Source organism: Porites lutea, chromosome 10 (genome assembly GCF_958299795.1).
Source record: "Porites lutea chromosome 10, jaPorLute2.1, whole genome shotgun sequence".
Taxonomy (NCBI): domain Eukaryota; kingdom Metazoa; phylum Cnidaria; class Anthozoa; order Scleractinia; family Poritidae; genus Porites; species Porites lutea.
Window position 1 is genome coordinate 26,827,483 of NC_133210.1, and position 19,849 is coordinate 26,847,331.

Genomic DNA, 19,849 nt, shown 5'->3' on the forward strand with positions numbered 1-19,849 from the left:
TTTTCAGGAGAACCTTAAACAGCGACGTTTTTGAGCGACGCACGTCAGCTGGAAGTAGACTTTTTGCACACTTGGGCCTTTATTTTGAAAAAAATTTTGGGCAACTCGTCTCTTTAAAAGTAAAAACACTTAGCAGTACAAATTTGGTGGTGCCAAGGCATATTAAAAAGAAAAAGGCTTACTTCTGGTTGACGAGCGTCGCTCAAAAATTTCCCTGCTTAAACTCCCTATTGACTTCGAATGTGAGGCCTGTGAATGGAACTCCGATTATGGTAATCACCGGAATGAGATTATAATTGTTTTTGATTGGTATGAAAGACACAGGGGTGTGCGCTTGAATAAAAATTAAGGGAAATATTTTTGACGTTCATCCCTAACAAGGTTTGACAACCTAGGAGCGTAGCTAGGACTTTCAAAGGGGGGGAGGAGTCACACTGTGTCACACCCAGGATATTTACCAGATTGGCATGTCGACACCCAGGTAATGGTGTTTTAATAAAAGTGTCATTTTTTTCGGATGAGCATCGCGCGTGTTGGGGGGGACAACCCTACAAGATAGCTGCATAGATTAAATAATCTCCCCTGGTCTGAATTACTCTGTTTTAGTTACAAACAAAAACATAGTTCACTGCAGATGGTCGGTCCTGCAAATGGGGTAAGTAACTACCTAGCACTGGGAAAGATTTATTGCGCATTGATTCTTCAGATTCGCGCGTTTCGGCCACCTGAATTACGGGGACATAAAACAATTATCTCACAAAGGTGAGGGGGGGGGGGGTGGGTCACGGGCACCCCAGGACCAACCCACAGCTACGCCTCAGCAACCTGGTGTAAAAAAGAGTACAAAACGACATATTGAGTTAGGAGAATTCCCCCTGCCGTGGTTTCATGAAGACAAGATTTTTAAAAAAAGCCCATTTTCTCTAAAATAATGTGTTTGCGCATACTCGTTTTCCTTATCGTTATTTTTTGGAAAATATTGAAGGACTTAACTCTTCTGAAAAAAAAAAACAAAATGGATGTTCAAAAAAGCGAAATTAAGATCGACTTAAAAATGTTTTCTCAGGAGGCTACGCTAGTCATAACTCTTGACTTTTCGCGAGACCTCCCCAGTGGTGGAGGCGGGTGAGGGGGCTGCTTATTCGCAGGCTATACTCATTTGAACAAGTACAGACCTTTAGACGAGTCCGACTACGAGTACGAGATTTTCTCAGTACTAAGTGCGCGCGCGAGAACCAGCGTTATTTTTGCGGGAAAACGTGGAAGCCGTCGTCATTCCACTACGACTTTTAGCTAGAATGTCGAAGTAGCGGAAATAAGTTATCAAATGTTAAAAGTTTTATCATTTTTCGATCGGGAGAGGGTGTAAACCTCCTTCATTAAAAAACGGTGCTAACTTTTCTAGTACAAAATGGAAAAATGAAGCTTTCCCGGGAGTCTATAATTTAAGAATACGCGGAAAAACTTTAAGTCAAATCTCGTACCCGTAGTCGTTCTCTTCCTTGAATCTAGAAGTCTCTACTTTTTTTTTTCGGTCAACACAACACTAACTGCCAGATTGCCAAAACGTTTATTAATTCTGTACCAGCAAAAAGTACAGTTACCTTCCTCGCCTATGAATTTGCTCCAGCTGGGATTACATGTAGAAAATTCGGTTATAGTTTTATTGTTTCTTGCCAACAAATTCACTGTAAGTAAACTTAAGAAAGAATAGGGATATTGATATCATAAACGATAATCTACATCTACGATTTTTCTGACAAACTATTGGATCTAGTTGCAAGATTTCAAAATAGGGACAAATGCCCGCCTCAAACGTCGTTTTCCTTTCTTGATATTCAAGTTCATGCGAAAAATATTTAACTTATCTAACTAGTCAGTAAAGGAGTGCAGCTGAACTGGTGCACTATGGATAACGTCGCGCTTAAAAAAAAGGACGCTGCAAAATCTAACTCGAACGCTGATTGGTCCGTTCTGGCCGTTAGAAAAATTGACGCTAATTGGCTTGTAAAGGAAGAGACTCCTTTACTATTTTAAATCTCTATTAAATGCTGGATTTTGTTTTAGATTATTTCTGAATTTGTTTGAAAAGTTGCATCAAAGTTATCCAACGTTATAGTACTGGCAGTACATAAAGTAAGCAAAATAGCAAATGAATAATGAATACGAACTTCACGCTATACCCGAAGCAGACAAATCCCTCGGCTTTCAGGCCACTGTTTATAATAAAGCCAGCATTCAACTCTCTGAGGCTATGTGTAGTAAGGGTTAGATTTCACTTGATAGCATATTGGTACTCAGCCCTGCCCCTAAATAATTCGGCACTTAAACGTTTCTTATAACTGTTGCATGCACTTGTTCTAATGATCAATAAGGTAAATGTCTATGCTAGTAAAGGGTAAGCAAATTGTTCTTTCTTGTAGCTGCTTTAGGGATCTAGCTTTGCTGGCATTCAGCACGGTTACGTTCCTTTCCACGGTCTGTTGAACGTCGCTCTCGGTCCCGATAACTGGGCCTCTCGGATTCTCTGTCATTGGAGCTTTCATTTGCTCTGTCTTTGTCTCGAGTACTGTAGCGGTCCCGATCAGATCCATAGCGGTCAGACTCTCTCCTTCCACGCCTTGTCCCTTGTTCCTCTTCCACTGGAGTGCTGCTTCGGAACACAGAGTCATAATCACGCTCGGACTCCACAGGCCTACTCTCTACGACATCTATTTTTTCACCAACGTGATCTTTATGTTCACTGCTCCTCTTTCCTCGGCCACGCGAGATCTCTCTTCCTAGTTTTTCTCCCAGCTCAGAGTGCTCAAGGTCACTTGATCCCGATACATCACCGTTTGGTAGGCTGCTTTCGCTTGAAGAGCGGTTTGATCCAGGTCTGTTCATTAGTCCGTCTTGGTAACTCAACATCATTTTGTATTCCCGCGGTCTTGAACCCTTCCGATCCAGAATTAGGGTGGTGGAGGCCTGGTCACTAGGTACTGAGGTCGCCAGCTGGTCCCGCAGTTGCTGCATCTGTTTTTCATTCTTTTTAATGAGGTCATCTTTGTCTTTAATCTTGTTCTTCAGAATTTCTATCTCGGCCTCTAGCTCAGCTGTTTTTACCTTGTTGTAGTTCATCTCTTCTAGCAACTTATTATCCAGCCTGTTCTTATCGTCTCGTAATGATTTGATCTCCTTCTGTAGTTCGTCATTCTTCTTCTGAAAGTCAGCAAGGGTGGATTTGGCGGCATCATATTCTTCTTTCAAACGTTCTAGCTGCATTTGAGCGTCCATCTTATCCTTTTGAAGGTCTTCAATTTTCGCATCTTTTTCCTCGATTTCTTTTTTGTATAATTCGCTGTGACCTCCATAAAGTGCCGTAATCTGCACGGCTAACTGCTTGTTATTATCTTCAAACCTATTATTGTACTCATCCAGTTGCTCCTTCAAGTCAAGAATCTCTTTCTTGGCGTCGTCCAGGTTTTTCTGAAGTTTCTTGTTCCTCTCACTCAAGGCATTGTTCTCTCTAATTAGTTGTTTCTCTTTCTCTGGATCCATTCCTCCCTTTCCGCTTCCCACCATATCTTCCAGTTCTTGAATCTCTTTTTCAAGGTCCTCAATTTTTTTGTTTTCAATCTTGACTTCATTTTCCAGTTGTGTTACCCTGGCGTGTAAATCTTTGTTTTCATTGCGCAGATCTCTGTTCTTTTCCAGCAAGTCGTCATTTTCGTCTTTCAGTGATGATAGCTGGCTCTCTTCTCTTTGAATTTTTCTTTCTTGCTCAGCGACCTTTTCTGCCAATTCTCTTATCTTCCTTTCTCTCTCATTTTGAAAGTCTCGAGATGGTCTTCTCTTCGTAATACCAACATCACTGGCTCTCTTCAGTTCTCTTTCCAGATCTGCTTTCTCCTTGTTAAGTTTCTGCAACCTTTGCTCTAGATCCTTGTTTTCGTCTTTAAGTTCGTCGTTCTCTGTCTGAAGTTTGTCCTTTTGGTCCTGGAGGTTGTCCATCTCGTCACGTAGGTGATCATTGTTTTGGTTTGCGATCTGAATTTCATGATGAAGGTGGTCCCGCTCTGCGTCCAGCTTCTCAATTTCTGCCTCTTCTTCTTTGAGTCTTTGTCTAGCCTTTGACAAGTCATCTTGAAGCCTGCTATTAGTGTTCTGGAAGTCTTCAAGCTCCTTATTCAACATTCCGACCTGTTCCTTCGCGGCATCTATCTCTATTTTCAGCGAATCGTTGTCTCTCTTTACTCCATCCACGTCATCATCGAAACTCATCGGGAGAGCACTCTCTACCTCAGATACTGTCTGCACAGGAATGATGTCAATCTGTCTACTGAGGCTGTCTTTTAGATCAGTATTCTCGTTTTGAGCATTTAACAACTCGTTACGGATCTTCTCGTAATCGTCTGTGGCTAGCTTGTGTCCAATCTCTAGTTCATGCAGTTTGACCTCTAGCTGTTGCAGTTCGAGCTTGAGTTCCTTGTTCTCCGTCGTTAATTTTCGATTTTCAGCCTTCACGTTGTGCAACTCATCCCTTAGCTCTTCAATGTCCTTCTCAAACTCATCCTTGTCTTCTTTCAAAGTGTTAACCTGGTGGACGAGATCCTTAATCTCTTCTAGGAGCTTGCCCTGAGATCCTTGTTGATCATGGTTTCCTTTTTTGAGCTGTCGCAACTCCTCCTTGAGTTTATCGTTCATGTTGGTCACTTCGCTCACCATCGTCCTTTCCTGCTCCTCTCTTGTTCTGAGAATATCCATATCGTGTTCGAGGGTCAAAACTTTGCTTTTTAACCTTTGGAGTTCTTTCAGAGCTTCAGCTTTTTCGTCGAGGGCATCCTGGAGTGCCTTCGAGTCTCCCCCAATGTCAATGTTGACTGAGTGCAGAGGAGCAGCATCAGTGTAATCCTCTTCCTCTAGCTCGGAAATTCTCTTATTAAGATCAGCAATTTCATCCTTTAAGTCGTCTATTTCGTTTGCCTGTGCTGTCTTGGTTTTCTCGAGCCTTTTGATCTCACTGTTGGCCCTCTGAAGTTCCTTATTCAGTTGGGCGTAATTTTCCTTACGCCACTCAAGCCATTTGTCTTTGTCTTCCTTGTGTCTATCTCGAGAAGCTTGGAGCTTGTTTTTCAGCTCAGATTCGCTGTTTTTCAACCGATTAACCTCGTCATTCAGGACATCTTTTTCTCTCTTCTGCTCGTTTAACTCGGTTTCTAGTCTTGCCAACTTGGTGCGATAAGCTGACATGTCGCTCTTTGCTTTCTCCTTCTCGCGAAGCGCGTCCTGGCAACTTGCCTCCAGTTCTTGATATTTCTTCCTGCTCACTACATCCTGGAGTTGTTTAGGAACGTCCACCGAGTTTAGCTGATTTTGCAGAGCCTCGAATTTCTTTTTCATTAGCGACAGGTCGTTTTCCGCTTTATTCTTTTCATATTTCAGTTTCTCGTGCTCGACCTTTAATTCAGAGATCTTCTTCTCCAAGTTGACGTAGTCTTTCTTTAATTTTTCTTTCTCGTCTTCCAATTTTCGGATTTTATCTTCTAAACGCTGAATCTCGTTATCTTTAGAGACTAGAACTCTCCGAAGGTCTTCAGCATCTCTTTGAGCTTTCTGGCTTTTCTTCTTAATGTCTTTGATTGTGGCCTGCAGATTGATAACCTCGTCTTTCAGACGATCTCGCTCTTCTCGCAATGAATCGGACGGTCCAGCTACTTGTGAAATTTTCACATCTTTATCCCGAAGTTCGAGCTCTAGTTTCATCTTTTCGTTACAGACGGTCTGATATTTTTGTCGATATTCCGAGAGTTTATTTCTTAGATCATTTAGATGATCCTCACTGACCCCAGATCCTGTGTTAACCAAAGTGTTTTTGGCTTTTGATTCCTTTCTCAGTTGCTCACATATTCTTTCAAGTTCGGCATTATTGAATTCGAGAATCTTCTTTTCGTCATTGGCAGCCTTAAGACTCTCTTTAGCCTCCTTGAGTTTCTTGTTAATAGCTTCTTTTTCATCCTTTGCAGACTTTAGCATTCCACCTAGATTTCTTTGAAGGTCTTCCAGCTCTTGATCACGCATTACAATGTCGCCGTGCATTCTCTCCAGTTCCATTTTGTACTCCTCTAGGTCGTCTTCTGTAGATTCCAGCTTGATTTTCATTTCTTCGAGATTTTCTTGCAGTTTAGTAACATTCGTTTGAGTGGAACGAAGATCCTCTTGCAACTTGTTGTTCTCTCTGTCCTTAGTGTTAACATCTTCTCTCAGCTCCTCAATGACTTGCTTTAGGCTATCAGAATCGTTATGGCCACCCTCTATAATGGCATAGAGTTCGTTGATTTTTCTTTGTTTTTCAATAATGTCGTCGTTTTTATCAAGCAATTCACGTTGCTTTTCATCAAGGTCTCGCTTTAACGACTTCACTTTGGCCAATGCAGCAGCTTGCTGTGCCTCTGCAGTACCTAAATCGTCTTGGGCAGCTTGCAAATCATTCTTCAGATGCTTTAGCTCATTTTCTAAGGACTGACACTTATCGTTCACCTGATTTAGTTCCTCTATTGTTTCAGGCAACGACTTTTCTAACTCTTTATTGCGGTCCTCTGTCTCTCTAAGTTTTGTTTCAAGACGATCGTTCTTACCCTCCGCATCTCCCAGCTTGTTTCTGTAGTCGTTAAGCTGGTCGCTCAAAACTGCCTTTTTCATTTTCTTTCTCTTCAGCTTCTCTTTGAGGCCAAGGTTCTCATCTTCAAGGTTGCTGAGTGCGTCTGGATCGGCGCCAAAATCGAACCCTGGTGCTGCTGCATACTGCGTGTCAACGGTTGCCACATTCATAGGTGAAATCTCAATAACGTCGTGCTTCTCTGCGAGTTTCACCTTAAGGTCTGCAATTTCGTCCTCATACTTGTTCTTTGTTTCTTTCAATTCATCTATGTCCTTTTCATCGCGCTGGAGTTCGAGGTTTAATACTTCGATTTTATCCTCTAGATCCTCAATCTTTTTCCTCCTGCTTTCGTTTTCGTTCTTCAGCTGTCTTATCTCGTCTTCTAACTCATCGTTTTCCTTTTCTATATCTTTTCTCCTCGCCTGTGATTCAGCTAACTGAGCCTCGATGTCTTCCAGATTTCTGTTCGCTGAATTGAGCTCTTCTAAAGCTCGATCTCGCTCTCCCTGCATCCGAGTGAGATTTCGTTTTAAGTCAACAAGAGTTGTACGTTTGAGCTCGCTTAACTCTTCTTGCAACCTTGCCTTTTCTTCCTTCAACGTGTCGCAGTTTTCTTGAGTTGATTTCAAATCTGACATTAGGAAATCACACCTCTTCTCCAGATCGGTCTTCTTGTCTTGCAGTCTTTGAAAAGTAGCGTTACGAGCGTCCCTTTCTTTGTCATAAGAATCACATGTCACTCTAAGTCGTACGTGGTCCTCGTCAAGAGTAAGCAACTGTTCTTGTTTGTCCTCCAGATATCGGTGGGCCTGCTCAAGCTGACTCTCTAATGACTTAATTTCATTATCGTCCTCAACGCACTTGCATTCTAAACGTGTTATCTGCGTTCGAGCTTGCCCTAACTCCATTTTTGCGTCCTCTTTCTCTCGATTGGATCTCTCCAGCATCTTTTTGAGTTCTTCTAGCTTTCTTTGTGCTGTATTGTAGCTGTGCTGAACATCTATTTCTCTCTCTTTAGCATCCTTGGCATTTTTCTCTGCTCGTGGAAGACGGTCTTCGTGCAGCCGCAGCTGTTCCCTAAGTTGCTCCTCGCGAGACTCGCTCTTCTTAAGGAGTGTTTCTAATTCATGGACTCTCTCGTCAGGATCGCTACGGAGTCTTTCCTCTCTGAAGCTAACAGGTGGTGCTGACTGCACCACGGACACATTCGCCACAGATTGCATGTTGTTTCCCATCTCCTTAAGTTGGGTTTCGAGCTCTTTGATGCGATTTCTGTTAATTTCGTTTGCACTCTTTAGCGCCTCAATATCTTTTCTGCAGGTAGTGATATTGTCTTTCTGACTGCTGATCGTACGCTTGTCCTCGCTTAGCTTTGCATCTTTCTCTTTCATATCCGACTCCAGACGACTGATAGTGCGATCTTTTTCTTTGAGCTTGTTACGGGTCTGCTCCAGCTCTGGTTTGAGCTTTCTCACCTTTGTCTCCAGTTCATCAACTTGGCTTTGCAAATCTTTTTTTTGCTTAGTAAGCGTCTTGTTATTAGTCTCAGCAACGTTCAACTTGTAAGACAAAGAATCCACATCTTGTTGAAGCAACTCCTTTGCTTCGATTTCTTCTCGCAGTTCCTTTTGAAGATCTTCCATCTTGCGTTTCAGAGCCTTAAAACGAGAGTCCAAGGCTTTGTTTTCAGCTTCTAATGTCTCGTTTTTGGCTACTGCAGCCCTCAGTTGCGGCCTTAAGTTTTCTAACTCCTCTTCCAATTCTTTACACTTTTGACCCAATGTTACCATAGTATCTTCGTGCCTCTTCACAGTCTTTCCAAGAGTTGAGTTCACTTTTATCTGCTCTGAGAGGTTCAGATTTTTGTCGGTGACGTGTTTTTTACTCTGCGTTAGTCTTTCACTGAAATCGCTCAGACTTTCCTTAAGCCTATCCCTCTCAAGTTTTAGGGCGTCAACCTCTTTCTGTAACTTCTCGACTTTGGGTCTTAGATCTTCTAGTTCATCTTTCAGTTCATTGTTAGCATCCGTAAGTTCATCCTCCTCCTTCTCAAGATCCTCCATTCTCTTCTTCATTTCACGCTCTTTTTTTTCCAAGCCAGCGCAAGTAGTTTTGTAGGAATCGAGTTCCCTTTGAAGGCGTGCGATATCATCTTCTCTATTTTTTAGATCGCTTAAGAGATGATCTTCAGCGACCTTTTGCCTTTTGTTTTCATTTTCGAGTTCATATATCCTCTGACGGAGCGGTGTTAGATGGCTTTCAAAGTCAATTGGGGGCAAGCTGATCGAAACTGAATTTTCGTCCTGCTTATTCTTATCATTGCCTCGTTTTGGTTCCATGTGTTTGAGCTTTTCAAGAACACCTGCTAGTTCCACCTCGGCATTGTCCCTTTCTTTAGTTACCTTCTCTAGCTGAGCGTCAAGTATGTTTACTTCTTTCTCTGTGTCCTCAAGCTTCTTCTTCAGGTGTTTTATATCGTCATCCTTGTAATCGCATTCTGCTCTTGCTGCCGACAGGTCTGACTGACTGTTGTCGTAGTTTGATTTCAGGTCTGCCAATTTATCGCAGAGCTCATCAATCCTACTGTTTTTCTCCGCCAGTTCTTTTTTGTATTCTTCTGCTTCCTCCTGGGCTTCTGCCAGCTTCTTTCTAAGATTTTCAACCATCTTTCGTTGTTTGCTCGTCTTATCCGACCAATCTTGAACTTGACTCTCGAACACTGTCTTATCCTTGACGGTCAAATCAAAGTCATCTTCTAGTCGTGTTAGCTTTTGCTTGAGGTCTTCATTTTCTTTAAGAAGATCGCCTTTCTCTTGGTCCGACTGCTCAAGCTTTCTCTCTAGCTCAGAAATCTTTCGACTCACGACGTCAAGATCCTTCTGCACACTTTCTTTCTCTTTTTCACTGACTTTATAATCGCTATCAAGATCACCATACTTCTTCTTGTATTCCATGGTGATCTCTTCCATAAGTTCCATGTTACTTCTCAGCTCCTCCAGCTTCGCCTCAAGTTTGTCAATAGTCTCCTCGTTTTGGTCTCTCTCATTCTGTAAGTGCTTGATTTTTTCCTTGAGTTCCTCTATCGTCCTGTCTCTCTTATCTATCTCCTTTTTACCCTGCTCCATCATCCTTTCGGCTTTGGCCAGATGGCTCTTGAGATCATTGTAGTCGTTCCAAAGCCGTCCATAATTTTCCTTCTCGTTATCAAGCACAGCTGAAATCTTAATCTTCTCCTGATTCTCGTCTTCATACTTTTTTTCCCACTTTTTTACTTCTTGAGAAGCTTTATCCAGTTTAACCTTAAGGTCGTGGATTTCTCCTGTGTAAAAACAACAATTTATTTCCATTCATTCATTCATTTGTTCAACAATAACACAATTTTTAGTTCATTCAATCTCGCTGGTGTGTTATTACTTAACCAATTCAGGTTCCTGACAAATTGACACCACTTTTATATTTACTATGCCTAAACCTATTATTTCTGATGATTTTTATGCCATTTCCTGAAGATCCAAGTGAAACAATAAAACTTATGAATCATATAATCAAGTTACTTTCACAGTTCCCGCAGCAATAAGTTTTCGGCTGAAATTGGAGCCCGAAATCGCCGAGACATTAGGTCTATGGGAAATGATCAATGCTCTATAATGTCGCCTTTGCAAATACCCAGTTAGAAGTTGCTTAACAATCGATTTACACGGTTGCCTTGCTGTCTTTAAAGAGAGGTGCCGTATTTGATCACTTGCTGATAGTTTTTTAGTCCATTTAATATATTTTTAGGTCGCGGGTCACTATTTGAGAAGTCTTAAATCAAAATCTTTCGCGCCAAATTTTGTAACACTCTAGTCATTTTGATTGTACATCTGCAAAGCTCTGGACACGTTTAGACATAATTTTTAGAAGAGCCATTTTAACTTGCTGGCGGTGTTATGCTCTCCAAATGTTTTATTGCCCCTTTCTCTACGAGGTTGAATTATTTCCCCCAGAAATAGAGCTTTTTTTGTGCAAAATTGTTGGTCACCCACTTTACCAGCAGCTCAAGGAATTTTGTACGCAACAATGTTTCTTTGTTTCACACCCGGGGAGGTACTGAACAAAGTTTTATACGGAAAGACTCCGCCCTGATGTACAGCCCCTTTCCCTCTAACAAAAAAAAGAACCCCTTTCGTATACCTTCTATTTCAGCAATAGAAAACGTTTTCTGTGTTTGCATAGCCCTGATATAAACACGAGAGGGGTTGGGAGAATTCGAGAAAGTTATGCGAGCCCGAGACGAAGTCGAGAGCTTGCATAACTGTCGAGAATTTTCACCATCCCTCGGGTATTATATCAGGCTATGCAAGTACGGGAAAAAAGTTTTCTATTGCTTTTATAAAATAACTTTCCCAAAAAAAAACGCAAACGGTACAGCAAACACGCCTCTCGGCCAATCAGAGCGCGCGTACTATTTTAGTTATTTTATGATTATGCAATAGAAAACATTTTCCTGTGTTTGCATAGCCTGATTTAAACACTCGAGGGGGTGGGAGAATTCGAGACAGTTATGCAAACCCTCGACTTCGTCTCGGGTTTGCCTAACTCTGGAGAATTCTCCCATGCCCTAAAGTGTTTATATCAGGCTATGCAAACACAGGAAAAGAGTTTTCTATTGTTTTTATAAAATAACTTTCCCGAGGAAAAAACGCAAAACTCTTTGTTATGACACTGATCAAAAGAAAATTCTTGCCAGTCGCAAAGTCTTCAGAGTCTTGTACACGAAGTCTTGCACGCTTAATTAGTCTTTTTCTCGTTAAAAATGTCAGCTTAAGCGAAAAAAGAGTAGACACATCTTGTTTGCAACAATTTTCCAAGTTTCAGCCGACGAGGAAATGGGTAAATAAAGTAAACTTGTCGATTTTTTATCTCAAAAAGTTTTTTAAATTCGTACACTCCTCTCGGCCAATCAGAACGCGCGTACTATCTTAGTTATTTTATAATGACGACTAGTTTAGAACTTTGCATCCCTTTCAACTGCTCTAAACGCACTGCCTTTTAAACATAAATCAAACACAAAACCAGAACGTTTTCCCGACTTTTTAAGGCCGTAAAATTCAGCTGTTAGCCCTTTTGGGCCTTTTTACGGACCAAGATGACAGATTTCGCGACCCTTTCATGTACTTCAACGCCTGAAAATGGTACCCCGTTCTGGCGGAGCCTCCCCGTATAGGTAATTATAGGGAGTACCCCCCCCCCTGGTTTTTCAGTCAGGTTGGAATTATGTTGCATTTGCAAAGTGAAAGCCTCCTGTACTTTCTCCTGTACTTTCTGCAAAAAGCTGCCGCAACTGAATTGTTGCGCAGCAAGCTGAGCGCGTACGGGTAAAATGAGCAACCAAAACCGTGACATTGCCCATATAAGTGCACTTTAATGAATAAGACCCTGTATGAAACAATCAGAGTTAACTTGTACGATAGGCGCTATGTGAACCGCCAATACTTACCGTTCAGTTCTTCCACTTTATTGTTCAGTTCTCCCACTTTAATCCTCAGCTTCTCGCTCTCATCATCTACAAAAAAATCAAACCCGCCGGGCGGACCAGATTCCACAACCGGGGCACTCTCCACAACATCGATGTTATACGTTTTTAGCTCTGGTTCAGCCAACCGTCTGTTCAACTCGTTCTCCAACTCTTTAATCCTGTCTTGCGCCGAAAGCAAATCAGAATCCAGCTTATTATTCTTGTCTCTCAGCGTTTTCTCTGAGTCTTTCAGAGAAGATATCTGATCTTCAGCCTTGTCTCGGGCAACTTCAGCAGCTCTGATGTCGCGTTCTGCCTTAGCTATGCCCTCCAGTAATTCTTTCTTTTCCTTTCGCAACTTCTCAATGCACACTTCGTCAACATGGTGTTGGTCTTCAGCTTTGTTGAGCTCAACTGAAAGCTCGCCGCTCTTTTGCTGTACCACCTCCAGATTTGCTTCGGTTTTGTTAAGCTTCTGTCTTAGATCTGGCACAACCTAAATAACGAAACAAAAGCGTAAAAATTATCATGAGATGAATTCAATGCTGACATGCTCGGAGCCATAAGAAAAGATGGCTCTTGGGGAGGGAGGGAGAAAGTGGGGCCAATTCAGGACAGGTGTGTGATACGATTCTTACACTGAGATTCAAGTTACCCGTCGAAGCTGTCTAATTCTCAGTAGGAAGTCCAAGGTGTATGAGACTTTCTAGAGAGAATTTCTAGCGACGGTTTACAAAATGTTTCCTAAGAAGCATCAATCTATAAATTTCTGTTCTTTCTGGCCGACAAAGTATCCCTCTAGAATTCTTCTGAGGCACCCACACTAGCAGCAAAACAAAAGTTTAAAAGTTTGTTCATGTGATTTTTAGGTGAGGAGTAGCGTTTCAAGAATTGCGTTGCATAACAAAGAGTTTGTTGTTCTCCTTTAGTGCGAGAAGGTGTGTTACTGAACATGCTGATTAAAAGTCTCGGAAATTAGCGACTCTGTGGATACGGCAGCTTGGCCGAGTGGTGAGCGCGTACGACAGTCATCGTCCGGGTTCGAGTCCCGCTCGAGCCACTTGCTGGCTTTGTTTTCGGTCGGCCTTTGCGTTTCGGGTCACGTGGTCCCAGCGAGTTTTCGTCTCGGATACGTCACCGAAATGCCGTGACCGAGAAGGCCTGGGAAGACGCCGTACAGGGACTAGGTAAGGTCGTCACCAAGTATGAATCCCAGATCACGCGTTGTAAATACAGTAGCTAACTAATTGCCACCTGCTAGTTTTGGGTTGTAGGTCGGTTATTTAAAGGACGTTGTGGATTATTTTAACAGGAGAAATGCTTTTCTAGTCTACGTTATATGCTTTCATGAAACAGTTCACGATAAATGTTGTTGACATGGAAGCGTTCAGCAAACTGAAAATGACTTAAAACATGGTTTTGTTAAACACTGCCTAAACTCCTTTTAAATAACTGGCCCACAGTATTTATTCACAACTGCACATTGTAAACCTCATTTCCAAGGTCCATGAAGACAATTACAATCTGCACTTTTCATAAATCTGTTTTTGTTGTAGGAATTACAGTAATACTTTTATTTGTAATTACAGTTTGGTATAGTTTTTTCTTGTGATATCAAAGACAATTGGGAATCTCGAACTAAACCTCCCTGGTTAAAATCTTTATCATAATGTACCTGAAACCCAGATTTGATTTTGCTTGGCTAACCAGATTCTTATATTTTTGGTTATTAACGTAAAGTGCCAAATTTCTGCTAGAAGGTTTCTGTTAGCGGATGTTTACTGTAGTCAAAGAAATTCCCTCCAAGTTTTAGGCGAAGTCAGTGCAATTTTGATCAAATCATTGTCACTAGGTATTCATATGAATTAAAATACCTATCTAGTTATTTAAACAGAGACGCAGTACTCAACAAAAGATCAATATAATGCCGAAAGAGTTCAAACTGGAATCTATCGGAGTTAATGGAGAATATATGTAATTTCTAAGTCGATTAGGTAATGATTCTTAACCTCAAGGACAAAGGTTCGAAAACGGCTTTGCTTTTTAAAGTTCAAGCTAACAGACTGAGTCACAAAGGTTGAATTGCCTTCCATTTAACGTTAGGCAAAGAAACCGAGTGAAACATGAAGTTCTAAACAAAAAAACTCACTTATCTGGGTGTCTGCTCTTACCTCTCTCTCTTCAGTGAGACGTTTATAAAAATTTAAGACGAAATATTGATGAAAATTGTAGAAAAACTCGGCAAGGCGAGGTTCGAACGAAAACGTGCTTATTCCATTGCAATTTGATTGCATTGCGACCAGTTTCAAGGGATGACTGATGATAAAACAATAAAGCTATGGTTGTTTTTTTGTTTTATGTTAACAATAAGCGCTTAAAACGCGGTGTCTGATGAATGCGTATATTACCGAGGAGGGTTATACCAAAGGAATTAGGTGTATTAAGAAAACATTTGCGTACGCCGAATATAAATGATAATATTTTTTAATGCAACCGGTTTCCTACAATGTTGAAAAAAGGTTTGAAATTTCTAGGACGCGTTTTATTAGGCAGGCGGAAACCCAGGCAGGCTAAACAAGTCCAGTTGTAAGCAGAAGCCATTGTTATTCACAATTGTGCAGCCAGATTAGTCTAACTAATTCGGCGGAGCACGAAGTTAAGGATTTGCTCAGCTCAGGAATGTTCCAAAGTTGTATACGGATGTCCCGAAGTTGCTTCGGAATTAGTTTGTTCTTTCAGGGAAAGAAATAATTATGAATAAGTATTACTTCTGGAAGAAATAAAAAATAAATAATAATTATTTCTGGCTTGCCCAGGATTTGAACCGTCTTGTGTGTGACCCGTCGTATCAGACTCTAAATTGAGGGATTAGTCGATTGTGCCACTGCGACGCAAGGTAATTTTTTTCGACGAATTTGCGAACACGAAGATAGAAACATATCTGTTTTCTCTTTTACCCACCCCAAGCCACTTGCGTTAGTTGTAAATGAATCCCCCTCGGTTTTTCATTTTCATTCGCGCGCTCAACGAGTTCTGTTAAGAGGAAATAGAGGGTTGGTCAAGGCTATTCCCTTCCTTCTTCACACTAAAACAACGCAAGCTTAAGGTGTGAAGATGCGTCCTTACCTTGTTCTGAAGATCATTGATGATGTTTTCCAGCTTCTCGCATTGCTTGGTCTTTGACTGAAGTTCCTCCTTCCGCGCGTCTGATTTCTTTTCCGTATCAACCAGCACCCTCTGCAAATCTCCGACCTAGAGATTGAAACAAGATTAATAACGGTAATTGAAATGAATGGGGTGCAATTTAATGTAAAATCGTATGCGTTATTTCAAATTTTAAATCACAAGTATGATTTCAGACCAAAATTGCACGACACGAAGTTCAATTACCACTTTATTTTAGCTATTTCGAAATCGCAGAATTTAGTCAGTACCAATATTTTATCGTTCAAGTAGCCAATTTGTTGAAAAGTCGAAACAAAAAGGCTTTTGCATCGCATTTTGTATTCGAAACTGAAACGATGCGATAGAGAGCAAAAATGGAACATGATTTACACGGTTTAGAACAGATATGATTTATAGGAAAAAAATAGTATGATTCGTGAATAAATCACACTGCTAAGAGCCAATCAGATTGCGAGGATCACCAATGATTTCAAAACGGATAAAATAAAGTATTTTAATCTGACTTATAAGGGCTGGTTTATGACTACGAAGCTCCCCTGCAAATACAGCTCGACTGAATAACCTTTATTTTAAGAGGGTGACACCAATTACTATGAAAAGTATTCTTCATAGTAGCCCTTTCATCGTGAAGACGTTACCCGAAGCTCCCACCTCCCACCCCACCCCACCCCACCCCCCCAAGGGCAGCGACTAGAAGCGATAAGAGAGTCATAAGAGGCGGCTGTACTTGACAGCTAGTACACACTTTCTCTTCCGCAGCGGCCTCTTTTAGTTGTTAGGGGGTTGGGGAGCGGGAACAAATAAGTCGCTCAGGGGAGGATAGTTAGGGGGAAGAATAGCCTCCCACGCAGACGTTCTTAGGGGTTCGTCACGCGCTCCTGCCCTGAACGCGTGACGAACCCCTAAGAACGTCTGCTTGGGAGGCTAGGGGAAGAGAAGAAGAGCCTCTTCTCTCTTTCGATCGAGAGTTCCCAACATTATATTAAACGTCAGTAAATTTTGAAGATCCAATTTCAGCACCACGGTAACAATTTAGTCCTGATGGCTAAACGTAGGATTAGATTGTGGAGCCACTTAGATGGCTAAAAAAGCCGTATAAATAACTTTTCTATCCTCACCCTGTGACCAGTAGCCTGCGAGCAAGCTCTCCATTTGGGGGAGTTGCGAGAACGCACGCGAGAGAAGCACGCGAAAGGAGACGAGAGTGCCAGGGGCTTCGCTCTCCATCAATGGAAAGCTTTCTAGCAAGCTATGTGACCAGCAGAGAATAATAGCCTTCTTTCTTGCAGTGACTTATTTCAGCTTGTGGGTTCATATCTCGTCTTAAAATTATTTGTATTGCTATTGTTGATAGTTAACAGTACAATGTATGCCCGGAGGTACTCAGCAAAGCTTTATACGGGGAGACTTCGCCCCGAGATCCACCCCTTTACCCTTTTATATACCATTTTGGGCCGAAAATGCAGTCCTTTCCCATACCTTTTTTTGACAAATAAGACCCCTTTCACATACCTAGTTTAGAACTTAGTATCCCTTTAAACTGCTGTAACTGCAATGTCTTTAAAAATGTCAATAAACCAAAAAACCAGAACATTGTTTCAACTTTTTCACAGCCGTGAATGCACCTATTAGCTCTTTTGGTTTTTTTTTTAAAGACTGAAATGACAGATTTTCTTAACCTTTCGTATACTTCAGCTGGTAAAATCCCTACCCTTTCATATACCCGAAGCCTGAAAAAAGTACCCTTTTCCGGTAAAGCCTCCCTCTATAGATCATTATAGGGACCTCGGGGTATGAAGTCTTACCGAAATAATTTCGCTTGCATTAAATGAGAATTTCTTCACAAATCTGAGGCGGGGTGGGGGGGGGGGGGGGGGGGAAGGTACCCTCTTCGGGCGGAGCCTCCCGTATAGGCCATTATGATGACCACCCTCCCGGGAATTTATGCATACCTTGCTGCTCTTTTCTCGAAGCTCTTTGCGTAGTTTTTCGTTTTGAGCATTAAGATCATCCTTCTGCTTCACCAGACCAGTCTTTTCTCTGTTAAACTTCTCCTCGTTTAACTCCATGTGCCTCTTAACTTTCACATTTTCTTTCTGCGTATCCTGGTACTTTCCTTCCACAATTTCGTAGTTAACTTTCATTTGTTGGTAATCATCAAGCAACCTTTGATATTCCTCCGAAAGTTCTTGGTTTTTCTCCGTAACCAGAGCGATGCTTCCTGGCTCATCCTGCATAACTGTTGAGGTGCGGGGATCGTCTTTTAGGGGGGGAGCCCTTTGAGAGCTTCTTCGCGGCCAAGACATGGCGATGGCCCTTCTTTACTTTCGAATTAAAGCACACCTATGTCGATTAAAACGAAATGAAACGTTATTGTTGAATACACTAAAGTAGAAATTGGCTTAAACAAGATCAAAGTAAAATTCGAGAATCAATCCTTTTCTGCCGTATTTACTTGGCTTCAAGTATAATTTTAAGATTTCAGATGAATTGTCTCTAGGCATGATGAAGCATTAAGCAGGTTTAGGAACATAGATTAAGGGCCTGTTTACATGGAGGTGGGGGACCCTAGGTAGGTGAGGTAACCCGCTTGGGTGGGGTAACCCGCATGTCCATATAATCTCTCATTTTAATTTGATCACGTTTACATGATAGATGGGGTGACCCGCCAAGGCGGGTAGCCCGGTCTACCAGACCGGGTTACGCTCTCAGCCGGGGTCAAATTTTGCCATGTAAACGTTTCAAGGTGGGGTAACCCGCCTGGCCGGGGTACATCAAATTCGCGCAAAATTCACTTTGGCGGTGGCTTTGCATCATTATGAAAGTTAACAATAGAAAGCCATTGCACTGACGGGTTGCAGCAAGAGCAACAAGTGAGTGAAGAAGTGCATTAATCGCCAAAACACGTGGTTTGCCAGCATTTTTCTTGTTTACGTGCCTAGCGACCATTCAATAATCTTGAGAAAGTGCACCCCGGGATGGCGGGGTTGTAAGATTGCATGTAAAGGAGGGTTATTTTTTTACCTCACCTAAGCAGGTTACCTCACCTACTTGGGGTCCCCCACCTCCATGTAAACAGGCCCTAAATTATCGTGATTTTCTAACATAACTATTCACAGTTCAATAAGGTGACGTGTTTTGAGCTATTCTTTTGTTCTTAACGCTCCGTGAATATTTTATCAGACAGATTCAGCAAAGGCTACGCACTGCCGCTCAAAGCAAGATACAATTGTCTTCGAATACATCTCCTTTTTATGCATAAGTCGACGAAAGGTTTCGCAGTATTCGTTTTCTTCAATCAAGAGAAATATCTTGCCTCTTTTTTCCAGGCAAAGATTAATCGAGAATTCATTCCATCAGCGTAATTCATAAGTTAACGTTTCAGTAATTAATGCAAAAATGCCCTGAATCTGCTATGCTAATCCTTTAAAGTTGACTTGTTTATAAAATAATAGACATTCGCCCACAGCCATCCAAGTTTTTTTTTGTGCTTAATTGCTCAGGCCATCGCCAAATGTTTCATAAAGTTTTGCAGACTCTGTGTAGAAAATTTTAAACATGGTGATCTCATAAAGTATGCCATGCTCGAAAGATTCTTGTTCTAGAAGAAATCATATTTCATGGTATTGTTAGCCAGAGTTCCAGAGAGTTTAAAACATTTGCGGAACTCTTTTTAATTTCCCCTTCGAATAATGAGGTGTTGCCATCTTGAGAAAGACACGGTGATCTTTTCGAAACGTCAAGAACAGTTTCACCTAGCTACAAGGTAAATTCATTTTTGCATTATGGATCCGGAGACTTATAACTTTCATGGACAAGATGAAAGCACAAGAGAGAATACATGTACTGATTATTCTAACTCGGTCGAGTAAATTAAATTCATTTTTTTCTTTTTGTATTTTAATGAATTTAACAAAACAAAAATTCATTAAATTCATTTTTGCTTTATGGATCAGCTGACATTCCTTTATGCACTAGATGAATGCACAAGAGAGAATACTGATTATTTTAACTTGGTCGAATATATTAAGAAAATAAAGCGAGCCGATTTTCATGTCGAAAACACTCCTGGTTGTTTGCCAAGTTTCGTGATCGTTTTCAGCGAAGCAAAACGGTCCCTTGATTTGGTCTAACCTTAATTGCGCTGAATTAATCTATGGGGGTTATCTATGTCCTTCTAGAGAAAAAAGTTTTGAGTTTTCTTTGTTTGTTCCTCGTTTTTGTTCTTTCCTAGTTCAAATGCCGCTTTGTATCCTCCTTGATTAGGAAAGTGGTCGCTCCTTTTTCGAGTTGTTCTTTTGCGCCACGTTAACATATGCAAATATGCTATTTAAAGTGGGCTTATTACGATAATTGGTTTTGCCATTAATTGTTTTTCACTTTAAGAAACATCTTCCAGGATTAAAAGCAAAAAACATCTGAATCTTGTCGTAATGCGAAATATTGCTTTGACATGTTTTTAATCTGTTACCGTTTTTATACAATTAATTTTCTCTTGTAGCGTGAAAGGTTTCCATACCGATAAC

At 41.3% G+C, this 19,849-nt stretch overlaps 1 protein-coding gene across 1 annotated transcript; it reads right to left on the reverse strand.

The window, feature by feature from the left end:
- Positions 1–1,551: 1,551 nt before the first annotated feature.
- LOC140950958 (uncharacterized) lies at positions 1,552–17,661 on the reverse strand. The gene is made up of 4 exons (XM_073400172.1): positions 17,276–17,661; positions 15,264–15,389; positions 12,120–12,633; positions 1,552–9,959 (listed from the first exon to the last, which is right to left on the reverse strand). The coding sequence occupies exons 1-4, from the start codon at positions 17,627–17,629 to the stop codon at positions 2,437–2,439; spliced, it is 8,517 nt and encodes a 2,838-aa protein (XP_073256273.1). The 5' UTR covers positions 17,630–17,661; the 3' UTR covers positions 1,552–2,436.
- Positions 17,662–19,849: the final 2,188 nt, after the last annotated feature.

Excerpts from the sequence above, each read along its gene's own strand:
- LOC140950958 (XM_073400172.1), bottom strand. The coding sequence starts at position 17,629 with ATGTCTTGGCCGCGAAGAAGCTCTCAAAGGGCTCCCCCCCTAAAAGAC. Across the intron at positions 15,390-17,275 it reads TTCGAGAAAAGAGCAGCAAG|GTCGGAGATTTGCAGAGGGT; the intron begins GTATGCATAAAT and ends TTCAATCTCTAG. Across the intron at positions 12,634-15,263 it reads TCAATGATCTTCAGAACAAG|GTTGTGCCAGATCTAAGACA; the intron begins GTAAGGACGCAT and ends TTCGTTATTTAG.